This window comes from Asparagus officinalis, chromosome 8 (assembly GCF_001876935.1).
Source record: "Asparagus officinalis chromosome 8, Aspof.V1, whole genome shotgun sequence".
NCBI lineage: Eukaryota > Viridiplantae > Streptophyta > Magnoliopsida > Asparagales > Asparagaceae > Asparagus > Asparagus officinalis.
This window is the reverse complement of record NC_033801.1, coordinates 21,717,937-21,731,027: the sequence shown is the minus strand read 5'-3', so window position 1 is coordinate 21,731,027 and position 13,091 is coordinate 21,717,937. Positions and strand designations below refer to the sequence as shown.

The 13,091-nt window shown below is 39.3% G+C and overlaps 1 protein-coding gene across 1 annotated transcript in view; it reads right to left on the bottom strand.

Annotated features, from left to right (window-relative positions):
- Positions 1-1,012, bottom strand: part of LOC109822130 (thymidine kinase-like) — a 5,071-nt gene extending 4,059 nt beyond the window's left edge. The window contains exon 1 of the mRNA XM_020388292.1: positions 529-1,012. Within this exon, the coding sequence (XP_020243881.1) occupies positions 529-839 (311 nt within the window). The 5' untranslated portion in view covers positions 840-1,012. The remainder of the gene's footprint in view (positions 1-528) is intronic.

Genomic DNA, 13,091 nt, shown 5'->3' with positions numbered 1-13,091 from the left:
CCCCCCCCCCCCCCCCCAAAAAAAAAAAACTTTGAGGTAAATTACAGTGAACCCCCATGAACTTTCAAAATATCTTTTTATGTTGTTTTTCAGTTCTAATTTATGGGGCTTATTTACAAAACTCAGAAAGTTCATGGGGATTTTCTGCAATTCCAAAAAATCCATGAGGGTTTTGTGTGCTTTTGAAAGTTGATGGGGGTTTAGTGTAATTTACCAAATATTAAACTTGTAACCCATAATGAATTAATGTATTTTGAAATCCACCATTATGAAACCATGTACCGTAAAAAATGCAAAGACTAAATCTTTCCGCAAGCTTGTAGCCTGTCAATGAGTATCGCTCCAGGGTCTCAGGTTCGACTCTCTTAGGGAGCACCCTGAATTTAATTTTGTGGGAAGTTCCCTTGCCAAACTAAATAATAATAATAATAATAATAATAATAATAATAATCTTTCCACAAGCTACATAACCTGCACTAGGACCCGCTAACAAATTCGAACGAAAATGAGGCCTGGTCATAAATTTACCTTCCTATGTCAACTTCACCCTGGACCCGGCGAAGCAGCGCCGTGGTCTTCCCGGCGAACATCGGGCCGATGATCACGTGAATTTCGCCCGACGAGCACCGGGCTTCCCCTGACCGATCCAATCCGTTGATGGGCATACTGAAGTGGGATCTGACGGTTGAGTGCAAAGATCTCAGCTTTATGGGAAGACTAAAGCGGGGCTTTGTTAAATAACGAGGGTCACAGGAGAGACGAAAGGGTTGGCGATGGTGAAAGGGGAGTGAAGAGGAGAGGAGGGATATCATAATGGAGACTGAGGAGCGGATGGGCATTTCATAAATTCAATTTTTGGTGGAATTTTGAATCGATTGTTGGAGGTTTTTTTGAAATTTTGGATTGATTGTTGGAGGTTGAGGTTTGAAATTTTGGGGGATGTTGGAGGGAAAAAGCGGTTTTTTAGACGGAAGTAATTTTTAGAGAGAAGGGAGGTTTCCCCTTTGTTCGGACCGGGTGAGTGAGGGGCAGGGGGGAATTTTCTTCTTAAATTGGGGTACATCTATATAATTTGATTCTTCTTAAATTGGGGTATAGAGAAAGTAAAATATTTTGAGTCATCATGATACAAATCTAAGGGGTTATTTGGTTCGATTTCTATAAAAAAAGGAAAAGGAAAATGAAAATTATCAATAAATTAATTTCATTGTATTTCTATAAAAATATGTAGGAGAAGTTTATGGAATTTAAAAAATATTACTTTTCTTGTTTATTGTTATTCTTTTGTTTGGATCAAAACATGAAAATGAGTTCCTAACTTTATAGGAAATTAGGGTTGTGCATGGTTTGGTCCAAACCAAAAAAACCGACCGAACCGATCGAAAATTAGCGGTTCGGGTCGATTTTGTTTGTGGGTTGGTTCAAATTGGGTTGAAAACTTTTCAACCCAAACTGACTGCATCACTTAACACTATAATTTTTAACCCCTACCCATACCCAACCCGTTCACTAAAATACCTCAAATTGAGATACCTAAACTCTAACTCCAAGTCTCCAAGCCCGCAGCCCCAGCCGCACTTCCTCAAATCTGCAGTTCCGCCCAGCCGCACTTCCTCAAATCCATAGTTCCGCACTCGGTAGTTAGCAACACTCTGCACTCTCTCACACTCTCTCTGCACTCTGCATTGCACCGGCACCAGCACATGGCAATCCACACTCTGCAGCCCGCACTCTAAATTGTGGCGAGGATGTTTCCAAGTAAATTTTTTTGTTGTCAATGTTTGTCACAAATGAGTATTTACTGTCTATTGCATTTTGAATCGTTTCCTCTCTTTACCGTTTAACATTGTATCTGATACTTTGGGTGTTCCACAAGGGATCAAGATATTAGAGTGCAGAATCTTAAAGTGGGAAGTTTACTTCAGAGGGTATTAAATGCAACCTAAATTGTTTGATTGTGTGTTTCATGTCATGGGATTGGGAGGAGAGTTATGTTGAGATGTTTGTGTTTGAAATTTAATTATTGGATAAGTTTCTGCTACAATATTATCAATCTGTGAAGTCCATGGCCATGAATTTCCCTTCAAGTCAAAATGTTATGATATGATATAATATAATACCATAATTTGAAATAATATAATATATTATATTATAACATGATACCTTTTAATATATATTATTGTAATTATCATGTAATATATATATATATATATATATATATCAAGTCAAAATGTTATGATATGATATAATATAATACCATAATTTGAAATAATATAATATATTATATTATAACATGATACCTTTTAATATATATTATTGTAATTATCATGTAATATATATATATATATATATATATATATATATATATATATATATATAAGGTTTCCCAATTTTTATTCATAGATCTTTTATATGCCTCCTAGGATATAGAGAGGCATCATTTTGATGAATATTAGATTCATAGATGTACCTTATGGTGGCTATCCATGGAGTTCCATACAAAGAGCAAATCGATCAACACATGGTGGAAGAACAGGTTCAAGGAGAAAAGAAGCAAGAAGATTGACTAGCAACCATGGGAGAAAAAGGGCCAGTGTGTTCCTTGTTTTTGTGATTGCTTATGTTTTTTCTTTCTTGGTTTTATGTATTGATTTTCATCTAGATATGCATTAAAAGATAAAATCCTAAATAAATTTAAAATATCAAGTAGGAGAAGGGACTAGTTAGCCCTGCGGTCTTCCATCATCGATCCTCTGTTAGATGAGGATAAAATGCATCTATGCCGGTCGCTTTAGACGACAGTCCCTAAAGGAATGTATTTTATTCTCATTGTTTTCAGGAAGATTATCTAAAGATAGGATGGATGAGACATATTAGAGAGGTGAGACCACCTACAGTAGCTCCCTACTTGAAATGGTTATCATTCATACTAGATGATGGAATAATACTTGACTAAATGTTTGTTTGAATGTCTCCTACAGAGCATTGATAAACTTTTAGAGACCGAAGTAGATCAGTAGTTGTAATTATACAACGGTTACCAACCTATAATAGTAAAGTAGTATTTGTCCTTCCTAAAGAAGGGATGTTACATTATTATTATATACTGATGCATTAGAATCATATCATTTTACTGGATTTTTTATGATTAGACGATTCTATATGCTTTTAAGTCTGATTTGTTTTATATTTAATTTTCAGCATGTCTTCGTCTTCATTCAATCCATTGTCTGCTATATTGAATCAAAATAAACTCAACGGTCAAAACTACGTAGACTGGAAGAGGAACATAGACATAGTGCTAACCGCTGAAGGATACAAATATGTCCTTACCACACCCAAACCACAAGAACCTGATTCTGAGGCAACTCAGGAAGTAAAGGATAACTATGAAAAGTGGGTCAAAGCGAATGACATGGCAAAGTGTTATATCTTGGCCAGCATGACAAACGTTTTACAGCACCAGCATCAGTACTACACTATTGCTAGTGACATCATGTTCAACCTGAACGAGATGTTTGGCTCGCAAGGTCGCCTTGCAAGGCAGAAGGCCATGCGAGAGTTTTTGAGTACGAAGATGAGTGAAGGAACTTCAGTGCAGGATCATCTCCTGAAGATGTTTGATCATCTAAATACACTGGAGGTCCTTGGGGCTGAGATTGATGGAGAATCTCAGGTTGATATGATCCTGGAATCGTTGCCGGAGTCCTATGATCAGTTCAAGTTGAACTATGTTCTGAATCATAAGGACTACTCCCTTAGTGAGCTCATGAGCGCACTGCAGGCAACGGAGGGGATTATCAAGCCCACTCCTTCTATTCAAAATACTGAGAAGACTTCTTTTAAGGCTGGCCCTAAAAGGCAGAAACAGTTTAAGAAAAAGAAGCCTAAACATCCGAAGGGAAAAACAGGACCTGCTACTGGTGGTGTGGGTAAGGGTAAAGGCAAGTCTGGCAATGGCGGGGAGAAACCCAAAGGCAAGTGCTTCTTGTGCGGGGAAACCGGGCACTGGAAGAAGAACTGCCCAAAGTTTCTAGCCAGAAACAAGACAGGTAAGACTGAATTACAAGTAATTGAAGTTAGCTTTATTGCAGATACTTCTAATACTTGGTGCATTGATTCAGCTGCAACTCACCATATCTGCAATTCATTGCAGGGGTTTCAGGTGAGCAGACAGCTTGAAGCTGGGGAAATTAGTCTTAGTCTTGGATCACATGCCAGAGTATCAGCGGAGGCAGTGGGAGTAGTTAGACTTTCATTTCAGAATAATAAAGTATTGATTTTGAATGCCTTGTATGTCCCCACTATAAGGAGAAACTTAATTTCTGTACCTGCATTAGCAGCACAAGGTTACACTTGTAATTTTGGACAGAATGTAGTTATCAAAATCAATGGAACTTTAATTTGCTCTGGAAAATTGTTTAATGGCTTATATTTCGTTTATCCCACTGTTATTGAGTTAAATGCATCTGAGGTTGTTGATTCTGTGTTGTCTAAGAAAAGAAAGTTTTCTTCTAGTTGTCCTACTAAACTATGGCACCTTAGACTTGGTCATATTAGTCTAAGTAGGATTAACAGACTTGTTACAGATGGTGTACTGCCTGATTTGGTAGTGGAACCTATCTCAATCTGTGAATCATGTTTAGAAGGTAAAATGACCAAGAGATCCTTCCCTGCAAAGGGAAATAGGGCCAATGGTTTACTAGACTTGATACATAGTGATGTTTGTGGTCCTATGAACGTCAAGGCTAGAGAGGGTTATCTTTACTTCGTCACTTTTATTGACGATTGCTCGAGATATGGTTATACTTATTTGTTGCGGCATAAGTCTGAAGTCTTTAGCAAGTTCAAAGAATTCAAGGCTGAAGCAGAAAAGCAACTAGATAGAAGTATAAAATCTCTTCGATCCGATCGAGGAGGTGAGTACCTCTCTAGTGAGTTCATTGAGTACCTAGCGCAGCATGGGATTACATCTCAGCTCACTGCACCAGGTACGCCACAACAGAACGGAGTATCAGAAAGGAGAAATAGAACTCTTTTGGGCATGGTCAGATCGATGATGAGTTACTCAGATCTACCAACTTTCCTTTGGGGTTACGCTTTGATAACAGCAACATATTTAATTAACTTAGTGCCTTCTAAATCTGTTCCCAAAACTCCATGTGAGTTATGGATAGGGCGAAAGCCCAATTTATCCAAACTCAGGATCTGGGGTTGTCCAGCACATGTGCTTAAAGGGAACCCGGACAAGTTAGAAGCTAGATCTAAGTTATTGTATTTCGTTGGTTATCCAAAGGGTACAAGGGGATATCAGTTTTATAATCCTCAAGAACACATAATTATTGTAAGCACGCATGCTGTGTTCTTGGAGGAGGATTATATGATAACTGAAAAGTGTAGAGATCTCAAATTTGAGGAAGTGTCCTCAGATGTTCCAGTTATTCCAGTTCTACAAGAGAGTCAACCAGAACAAGAAACAACAGTTTTACCTACACCAGTCTCTAGTCAGATGCCTAGGCGTAGTGGGAGATTAGTCAGAACACCAAACAGATACTTGCATCTAGGTGAAGTTTTTGAGGCTATCTCAGAGACTCAGTCTGAGGATCCCACCACTTACCAAGAGGCAGTGACAGATGTAGACTCTAGCTTATGGAAAAAGGCTATGAACGCTGAGATGGGATCTATGTATTCCAATCAGGTCTGGGAGCTTGTTGACTTGCCTCCAAATGTTCGCTCCATTGGGTGCAAGTGGATCTACAAGCGGAAAAGAGGTTCAGATGGACAGGTCGAAGCCTATAAGGCAAGACTGGTGGCTAAGGGATATTCTCAAAGAGAGGGTATTGACTACGAGGAGACATTCTCTCCGGTTGCCATGATCAAGTCCTTCCGGATTCTCTTATCCATAGCAGCCTATCTCGATTGGGAGATTTGGCAGATGGACGTCAAGACAGCATTCTTGAATGGCTATCTTGAAGAGGACATCTATATGGATCAGCCAGAGGGTTTCGTAGCAAAGGGCCAGGATGGCAAGGTCTGCAAATTGCGGAGATCCATTTATGGGTTGAAGCAAGCCTCACGGAGCTGGAACCACCGGTTTGATCAGGCAGTTAAATCCTTTGGATTTGATCAAAACCCGGAGGAGCCCTGTGTGTATAAGAGAGGTAAAGGGAAATCAGTTGTGATTTTAATACTTTATGTAGATGACATGTTACTCATGGGTAGTGACATTAATGCCTTATCTACGGTTAAAGTATGGTTGGCTAGTAACTTTGATATGAAAGATCTGGGAGAAGCCAGCTACATTTTAGGCATCAAATTATATCGAGATCGACGTAATAAAATGTTAGGCTTATCCCAGGCATCTTACATTGATAAGATACTAGAGCGTTTCAGCATGGTTAACTCCAAGAAGGGTTTCTTACCTTTCAGACATGGAGTTGCTCTCTCCAAGTCTCAGTGTCCCAAGACACAAGAGGAAAGAGATATCATGAGTAGGATTCCTTATGCATCTGCAATAGGAAGTCTCATGTATGCCATGCTGTGCACGCGTCCTGATATATGCTTTGCAGTTGGCATGGTCAGTAGATATCAGTCAGATCCAGGTCCAGCCCACTGGACAGCCGTCAAGCATATAATTAAGTACCTGAAAAGGACTAAGGAACATATGTTGGTTTTCGGCGGAGAGGATTTGGTGACCATTGGCTATACAGATTCTGACTTTATGTCAGATCAGGATTCAAGAAAATCGACATCTGGTTATGTATTCACCCTTGGCGGTGGTGCGGTTAGCTGGATGAGTATTAAACAGAAATGTATTGCGGATTCCACTACAGAGGCGGAATATGTGGCGGCTTCAGAGGCTTCGAAAGAAGCAGCTTGGCTAAGGAAGTTCCTTACGGAGCTTGGAGTGGTACCTGATGCGGCTAAGCCCATTGTTCTCTACTGCGATAACAGTGGGGCTGTCGCTAACTCCAAGGAGCCCAGATACACTAAAGGCCTCAGACATGTAGAGAGGAAATATCACCTTGTTCGGGAGATAGAGACGAGAGGAGACATAGTAGTGACCAAGATTGCGTCTGCAGACAACTTAGCGGATCCATTCACTAAGGCCTTGCCAGTAAAGGTTTTTGATGTGCATTTGGATAGACTAGGTGTTAGACGTATGAGTAATTGGTTGTGAGTGCAAGTGGGAGTTTGTTGGGTTTTTGTATGCCCTCAAAACCACTTCTCATTATAACGACTACTTTGATGAAATAAATGTATTGCTTATTGGAGTTATCCTTTTGTGGTGATTGGATGTTTTATTTAGCTGGTTGTCCTTGAATGATTGTTTGTGACATACTTAAGGATGGGATCCTCATGGGAGATGTATATCACAGGGTAACAATCATTCTAGAGTTATCGCAGTCACTGATAGGATTGGGCAAACTATCAGGTCTGGACTGTTGTATGGTTAGCTCCAGATTAGTGGATGGTCTATCTCAGCCATTTGACTAGGGTTGTCATAAGCTAACATACTATTGCATCAGATTAGGTTTATCTGTGCAATGATGGACGTACGATTGTGTTTGTTTAAAACTCTGTCTCTATCGAACACTAAAATCGTATTCCCTGTTGTGTACGAAATAACTCTTAATCCTGAGATATGAGAAGAACCCAAGCTTTGGGCTTGGATCACTTTGATGTACCAATGAGTGAGACTTTGACAAGTCAACACCTCGGTATGTTGGGTGGTCGAGTTTCAGGCGTTGGGAACTTCTATATCAATATGGAATCCACCCTCTTTATAGAGTATATCCCCTTGAGTTGACTAGCAGTCTGGTTGCGGGAACCTGATCAGCTACTCGTGAGAGTAGAAGCAAACCAGAAGTTAAAGTCTGGTCATGGATCAAGGATTAGAGGTAGGTGAACTGGTTAACAGATCAATCTCCAGTATACTTACGGATATTTCGGTGGAGGGGTATATTCGTCAGATCACTTCAGGACTAGGGCTTGCATAAGCGTTTATCTAATTTCTAGAGTGCAGCAAATGCTCTATAGTGGAGTCAGCGTTTGTTAACTCAGTTAGTAAGTTCGTCGGTCTCGACGTAGATGCTCACTGACTGTAGTTGGAGCTGGAAATAGAAGACCCTAGGTGTCCCACCTCTAGGTCACAAATGATTTATTCACATTAGTTTATTTGATGAACAAATATATAAGGTTTGTATTATTTGGATTGGATCCAATAGGAAATATAAACTGGGGTCTTTTCTCTTTTAAGTCTTGGATACATCCGTGTTGATTTATTGGGTTGGACCCAATAATGGTCTACATGAATGGATAAGGCACCTTATCACTTAGATATTAAATAATATTTAATATTATTCAATTAGTGATAAGGGAGGTTGTTTAGGATATGGTTTGTTTCAAACTAGGAATCTTAACCAACATTATATTTGGAGCCTTTCTGTTTTGGATCGAACTTTGAAATGAAGTTCTAATCTGAAAAATCCTTGGTAGGATAAGACTAAATAATACCAGATGAGGCAATTAAAAATTGGTATAAAAGCCTTGGGTACCCAACTACAAAGCGTGAGAAAAATCCCTGTAGTTCAAGGTGTGTTCATCAATTAAACTAGGAGTCCCACAACTCATTGTGAAGGAGATCGTGATCATAGAAGTGAAGGCATTGGGCGGCAAGCAATTTTTTTTTCGGCTTTTTTCTTCTTCTTACAAATTCATCTTCATCAGAGAGTTTGAAGATTAGTTTCCCAAATAAGAGTGGAAAACAAGGTATATGATCTAAACTATTTTTTTAAGTTTTTATCTTAAATAGTTTATAGTTCTTTTGCGTAGACTAAGGACAGGAGAAGGACAATTGTTATGGATAACAAGTAGGTAGCTACTATAAAATAATATTTTTTCACTAGACCTTATCCTTGGGGTAGCCATGGCCGAATATGTTGCTTCCTTTAACTATATTAAATAATAGTTTTTCACTGGAACATATCCTTGGGGTAGCCATGGCCGAACATGGAGCTTCATTAACTATATCAAAAAATAAATATAACAGAGATAGATGAAGTTCAGGAATTCGTGTTTCAAAACATTGGTATCAGAGCAAAGGTCCAATACTAGCTACCTTGTTACCTTTTTTTTTTTAGTCAATTATTTCAAGTAGATAATCGGTTTACGTCATTAATTCAATTTAATATTCTATATCAAAGATAACGTGAGCACTGGATTCACGTTTTGGTATTAGATTAATATTGTTTTGAATAGATATGATGTTTTAGATTATTTACAGAGTTGAAATAATTTAATGCGCTGTAATTTAGAACTATATGTACTGTGCTAACCCTTGTTTTTGCAGCACATAGCCCTTTTCTCCTATGGTTCTTTGCTGTGTGTGTTGTTGCTCAGAAAATTGTATGTATATATCTTCCTGTGACGAATGTGTTGTAGTTATAGGGCACTACATGGTTTCCCGGCAATGGGCATGAAGTGGTTTCCCAATTTTTATTCATAGATCTTTTATATGCCTCCTAGGATATAGAGAGGCATCATTTTGATGAATATTAGATTCATAGATGTACCTTATGGTGGCTATCCATGGAGTTCCATACAAAGAGCAAATCGATCAACACATGGTGGAAGAACAGGTTCAAGGAGAAAAGAAGCAAGAAGATTGACTAGCAACCATGGGAGAAAAAGGGCCAGTGTGTTCCTTGTTTTTGTGATTGCTTATGTTTTTTCTTTCTTGGTTTTATGTATTGATTTTCATCTAGATATGCATTAAAAGATAAAATCCTAAATAAATTTAAAATATCAAGTAGGAGAAGGGACTAGTTAGCCCTGCGGTCTTCCATCATCGATCCTCTGTTAGATGAGGATAAAATGCATCTATGCCGGTCGCTTTAGACGACAGTCCCTAAAGGAATGTATTTTATTCTCATTGTTTTCAGGAAGATTATCTAAAGATAGGATGGATGAGACATATTAGAGAGGTGAGACCACCTACAGTAGCTCCCTACTTGAAATGGTTATCATTCATACTAGATGATGGAATAATACTTGACTAAATGTTTGTTTGAATGTCTCCTACAGAGCATTGATAAACTTTTAGAGACCGAAGTAGATCAGTAGTTGTAATTATACAACGGTTACCAACCTATAATAGTAAAGTAGTATTTGTCCTTCCTAAAGAAGGGATGTTACATTATTATTATATACTGATGCATTAGAATCATATCATTTTACTGGATTTTTTATGATTAGACGATTCTATATGCTTTTAAGTCTGATTTGTTTTATATTTAATTTTCAGCATGTCTTCGTCTTCATTCAATCCATTGTCTGCTATATTGAATCAAAATAAACTCAACGGTCAAAACTACGTAGACTGGAAGAGGAACATAGACATAGTGCTAACCGCTGAAGGATACAAATATGTCCTTACCACACCCAAACCACAAGAACCTGATTCTGAGGCAACTCAGGAAGTAAAGGATAACTATGAAAAGTGGGTCAAAGCGAATGACATGGCAAAGTGTTATATCTTGGCCAGCATGACAAACGTTTTACAGCACCAGCATCAGTACTACACTATTGCTAGTGACATCATGTTCAACCTGAACGAGATGTTTGGCTCGCAAGGTCGCCTTGCAAGGCAGAAGGCCATGCGAGAGTTTTTGAGTACGAAGATGAGTGAAGGAACTTCAGTGCAGGATCATCTCCTGAAGATGTTTGATCATCTAAATACACTGGAGGTCCTTGGGGCTGAGATTGATGGAGAATCTCAGGTTGATATGATCCTGGAATCATTGCCGGAGTCCTATGATTAGTTCAAGTTGAACTATGTTCTGAATCATAAGGACTACTCCCTTAGTGAGCTCATGAGCGCACTGCAGGCAACGGAGGGGATTATCAAGCCCACTCCTTCTATTCAAAATACTGAGAAGACTTCTTTTAAGGCTGGCCCTAAAAGGCAGAAACAGTTTAAGAAAAAGAAGCCTAAACATCCGAAGGGAAAAACAGGACCTACTACTGGTGGTGTGGGTAAGGGTAAAGGCAAGTCTGGCAATGGCGGGGAGAAACCCAAAGGCAAGTGCTTCTTGTGCGGGGAAACCGGGCACTGGAAGAAGAACTGCCCAAAGTTTCTAGCCAGAAACAAGACAGGTAAGACTGAATTACAAGTAATTGAAGTTAGCTTTATTGCAGATACTTCTAATACTTGGTGCATTGATTCAGCTGCAACTCACCATATCTGCAATTCATTGCAGGGGTTTCAGGTGAGCAGACAGCTTGAAGCTGGGGAAATTAGTCTTAGTCTTGGATCACATGCCAGAGTATCAGCGGAGGCAGTGGGAGTAGTTAGACTTTCATTTCAGAATAATAAAGTATTGATTTTGAATGCCTTGTATGTCCCCACTATAAGGAGAAACTTAATTTCTGTACCTGCATTAGCAGCACAAGGTTACACTTGTAATTTTGGACAGAATGTAGTTATCAAAATCAATGGAACTTTAATTTGCTCTGGAAAATTGTTTAATGGCTTATATTTCGTTTATCCCACTGTTATTGAGTTAAATGCATCTGAGGTTGTTGATTCTGTGTTGTCTAAGAAAAGAAAGTTTTCTTCTAGTTGTCCTACTAAACTATGGCACCTTAGACTTGGTCATATTAGTCTAAGTAGGATTAACAGACTTGTTACAGATGGTGTACTGCCTGATTTGGTAGTGGAACCTATCTCAATCTGTGAATCATGTTTAGAAGGTAAAATGACCAAGAGATCCTTCCCTGCAAAGGGAAATAGGGCCAATGGTTTACTAGACTTGATACATAGTGATGTTTGTGGTCCTATGAACGTCAAGGCTAGAGAGGGTTATCTTTACTTCGTCACTTTTATTGACGATTGCTCGAGATATGGTTATACTTATTTGTTGCGGCATAAGTCTGAAGTCTTTAGCAAGTTCAAAGAATTCAAGGCTGAAGCAGAAAAGCAACTAGATAGAAGTATAAAATCTCTTCGATCCGATCGAGGAGGTGAGTACCTCTCTAGTGAGTTCATTGAGTACCTAGCGCAGCATGGGATTACATCTCAGCTCACTGCACCAGGTACGCCACAACAGAACGGAGTATCAGAAAGGAGAAATAGAACTCTTTTGGGCATGGTCAGATCGATGATGAGTTACTCAGATCTACCAACTTTCCTTTGGGGTTACGCTTTGATAACAGCAACATATTTAATTAACTTAGTGCCTTCTAAATCTGTTCCCAAAACTCCATGTGAGTTATGGATAGGGCGAAAGCCCAATTTATCCAAACTCAGGATCTGGGGTTGTCCAGCACATGTGCTTAAAGGGAACCCGGACAAGTTAGAAGCTAGATCTAAGTTATTGTATTTCGTTGGTTATCCAAAGGGTACAAGGGGATATCAGTTTTATAATCCTCAAGAACACATAATTATTGTAAGCACGCATGCTGTGTTCTTGGAGGAGGATTATATGATAACTGAAAAGTGTAGAGATCTCAAATTTGAGGAAGTGTCCTCAGATGTTCCAGTTATTCCAGTTCTACAAGAGAGTCAACCAGAACAAGAAACAACAGTTTTACCTACACCAGTCTCTAGTCAGATGCCTAGGCGTAGTGGGAGATTAGTCAGAACACCAAACAGATACTTGCATCTAGGTGAAGTTTTTGAGGCTATCTCAGAGACTCAGTCTGAGGATCCCACCACTTACCAAGAGGCAGTGACAGATGTAGACTCTAGCTTATGGAAAAAGGCTATGAACGCTGAGATGGGATCTATGTATTCCAATCAGGTCTGGGAGCTTGTTGACTTGCCTCCAAATGTTCGCTCCATTGGGTGCAAGTGGATCTACAAGCGGAAAAGAGGTTCAGATGGACAGGTCGAAGCCTATAAGGCTAGACTAGTGGCTAAGGGATACTCTCAGAGAGAGGGTATTGACTACGAGGAGACATTCTCTCCGGTTGCCATGATCAAGTCCTTCCGGATTCTCTTATCCATAGCAGCCTATCTCGATTGGGAGATTTGGCAGATGGACGTCAAGACAGCATTCTTGAATGGCTATCTTGAAGAGGACATCTAT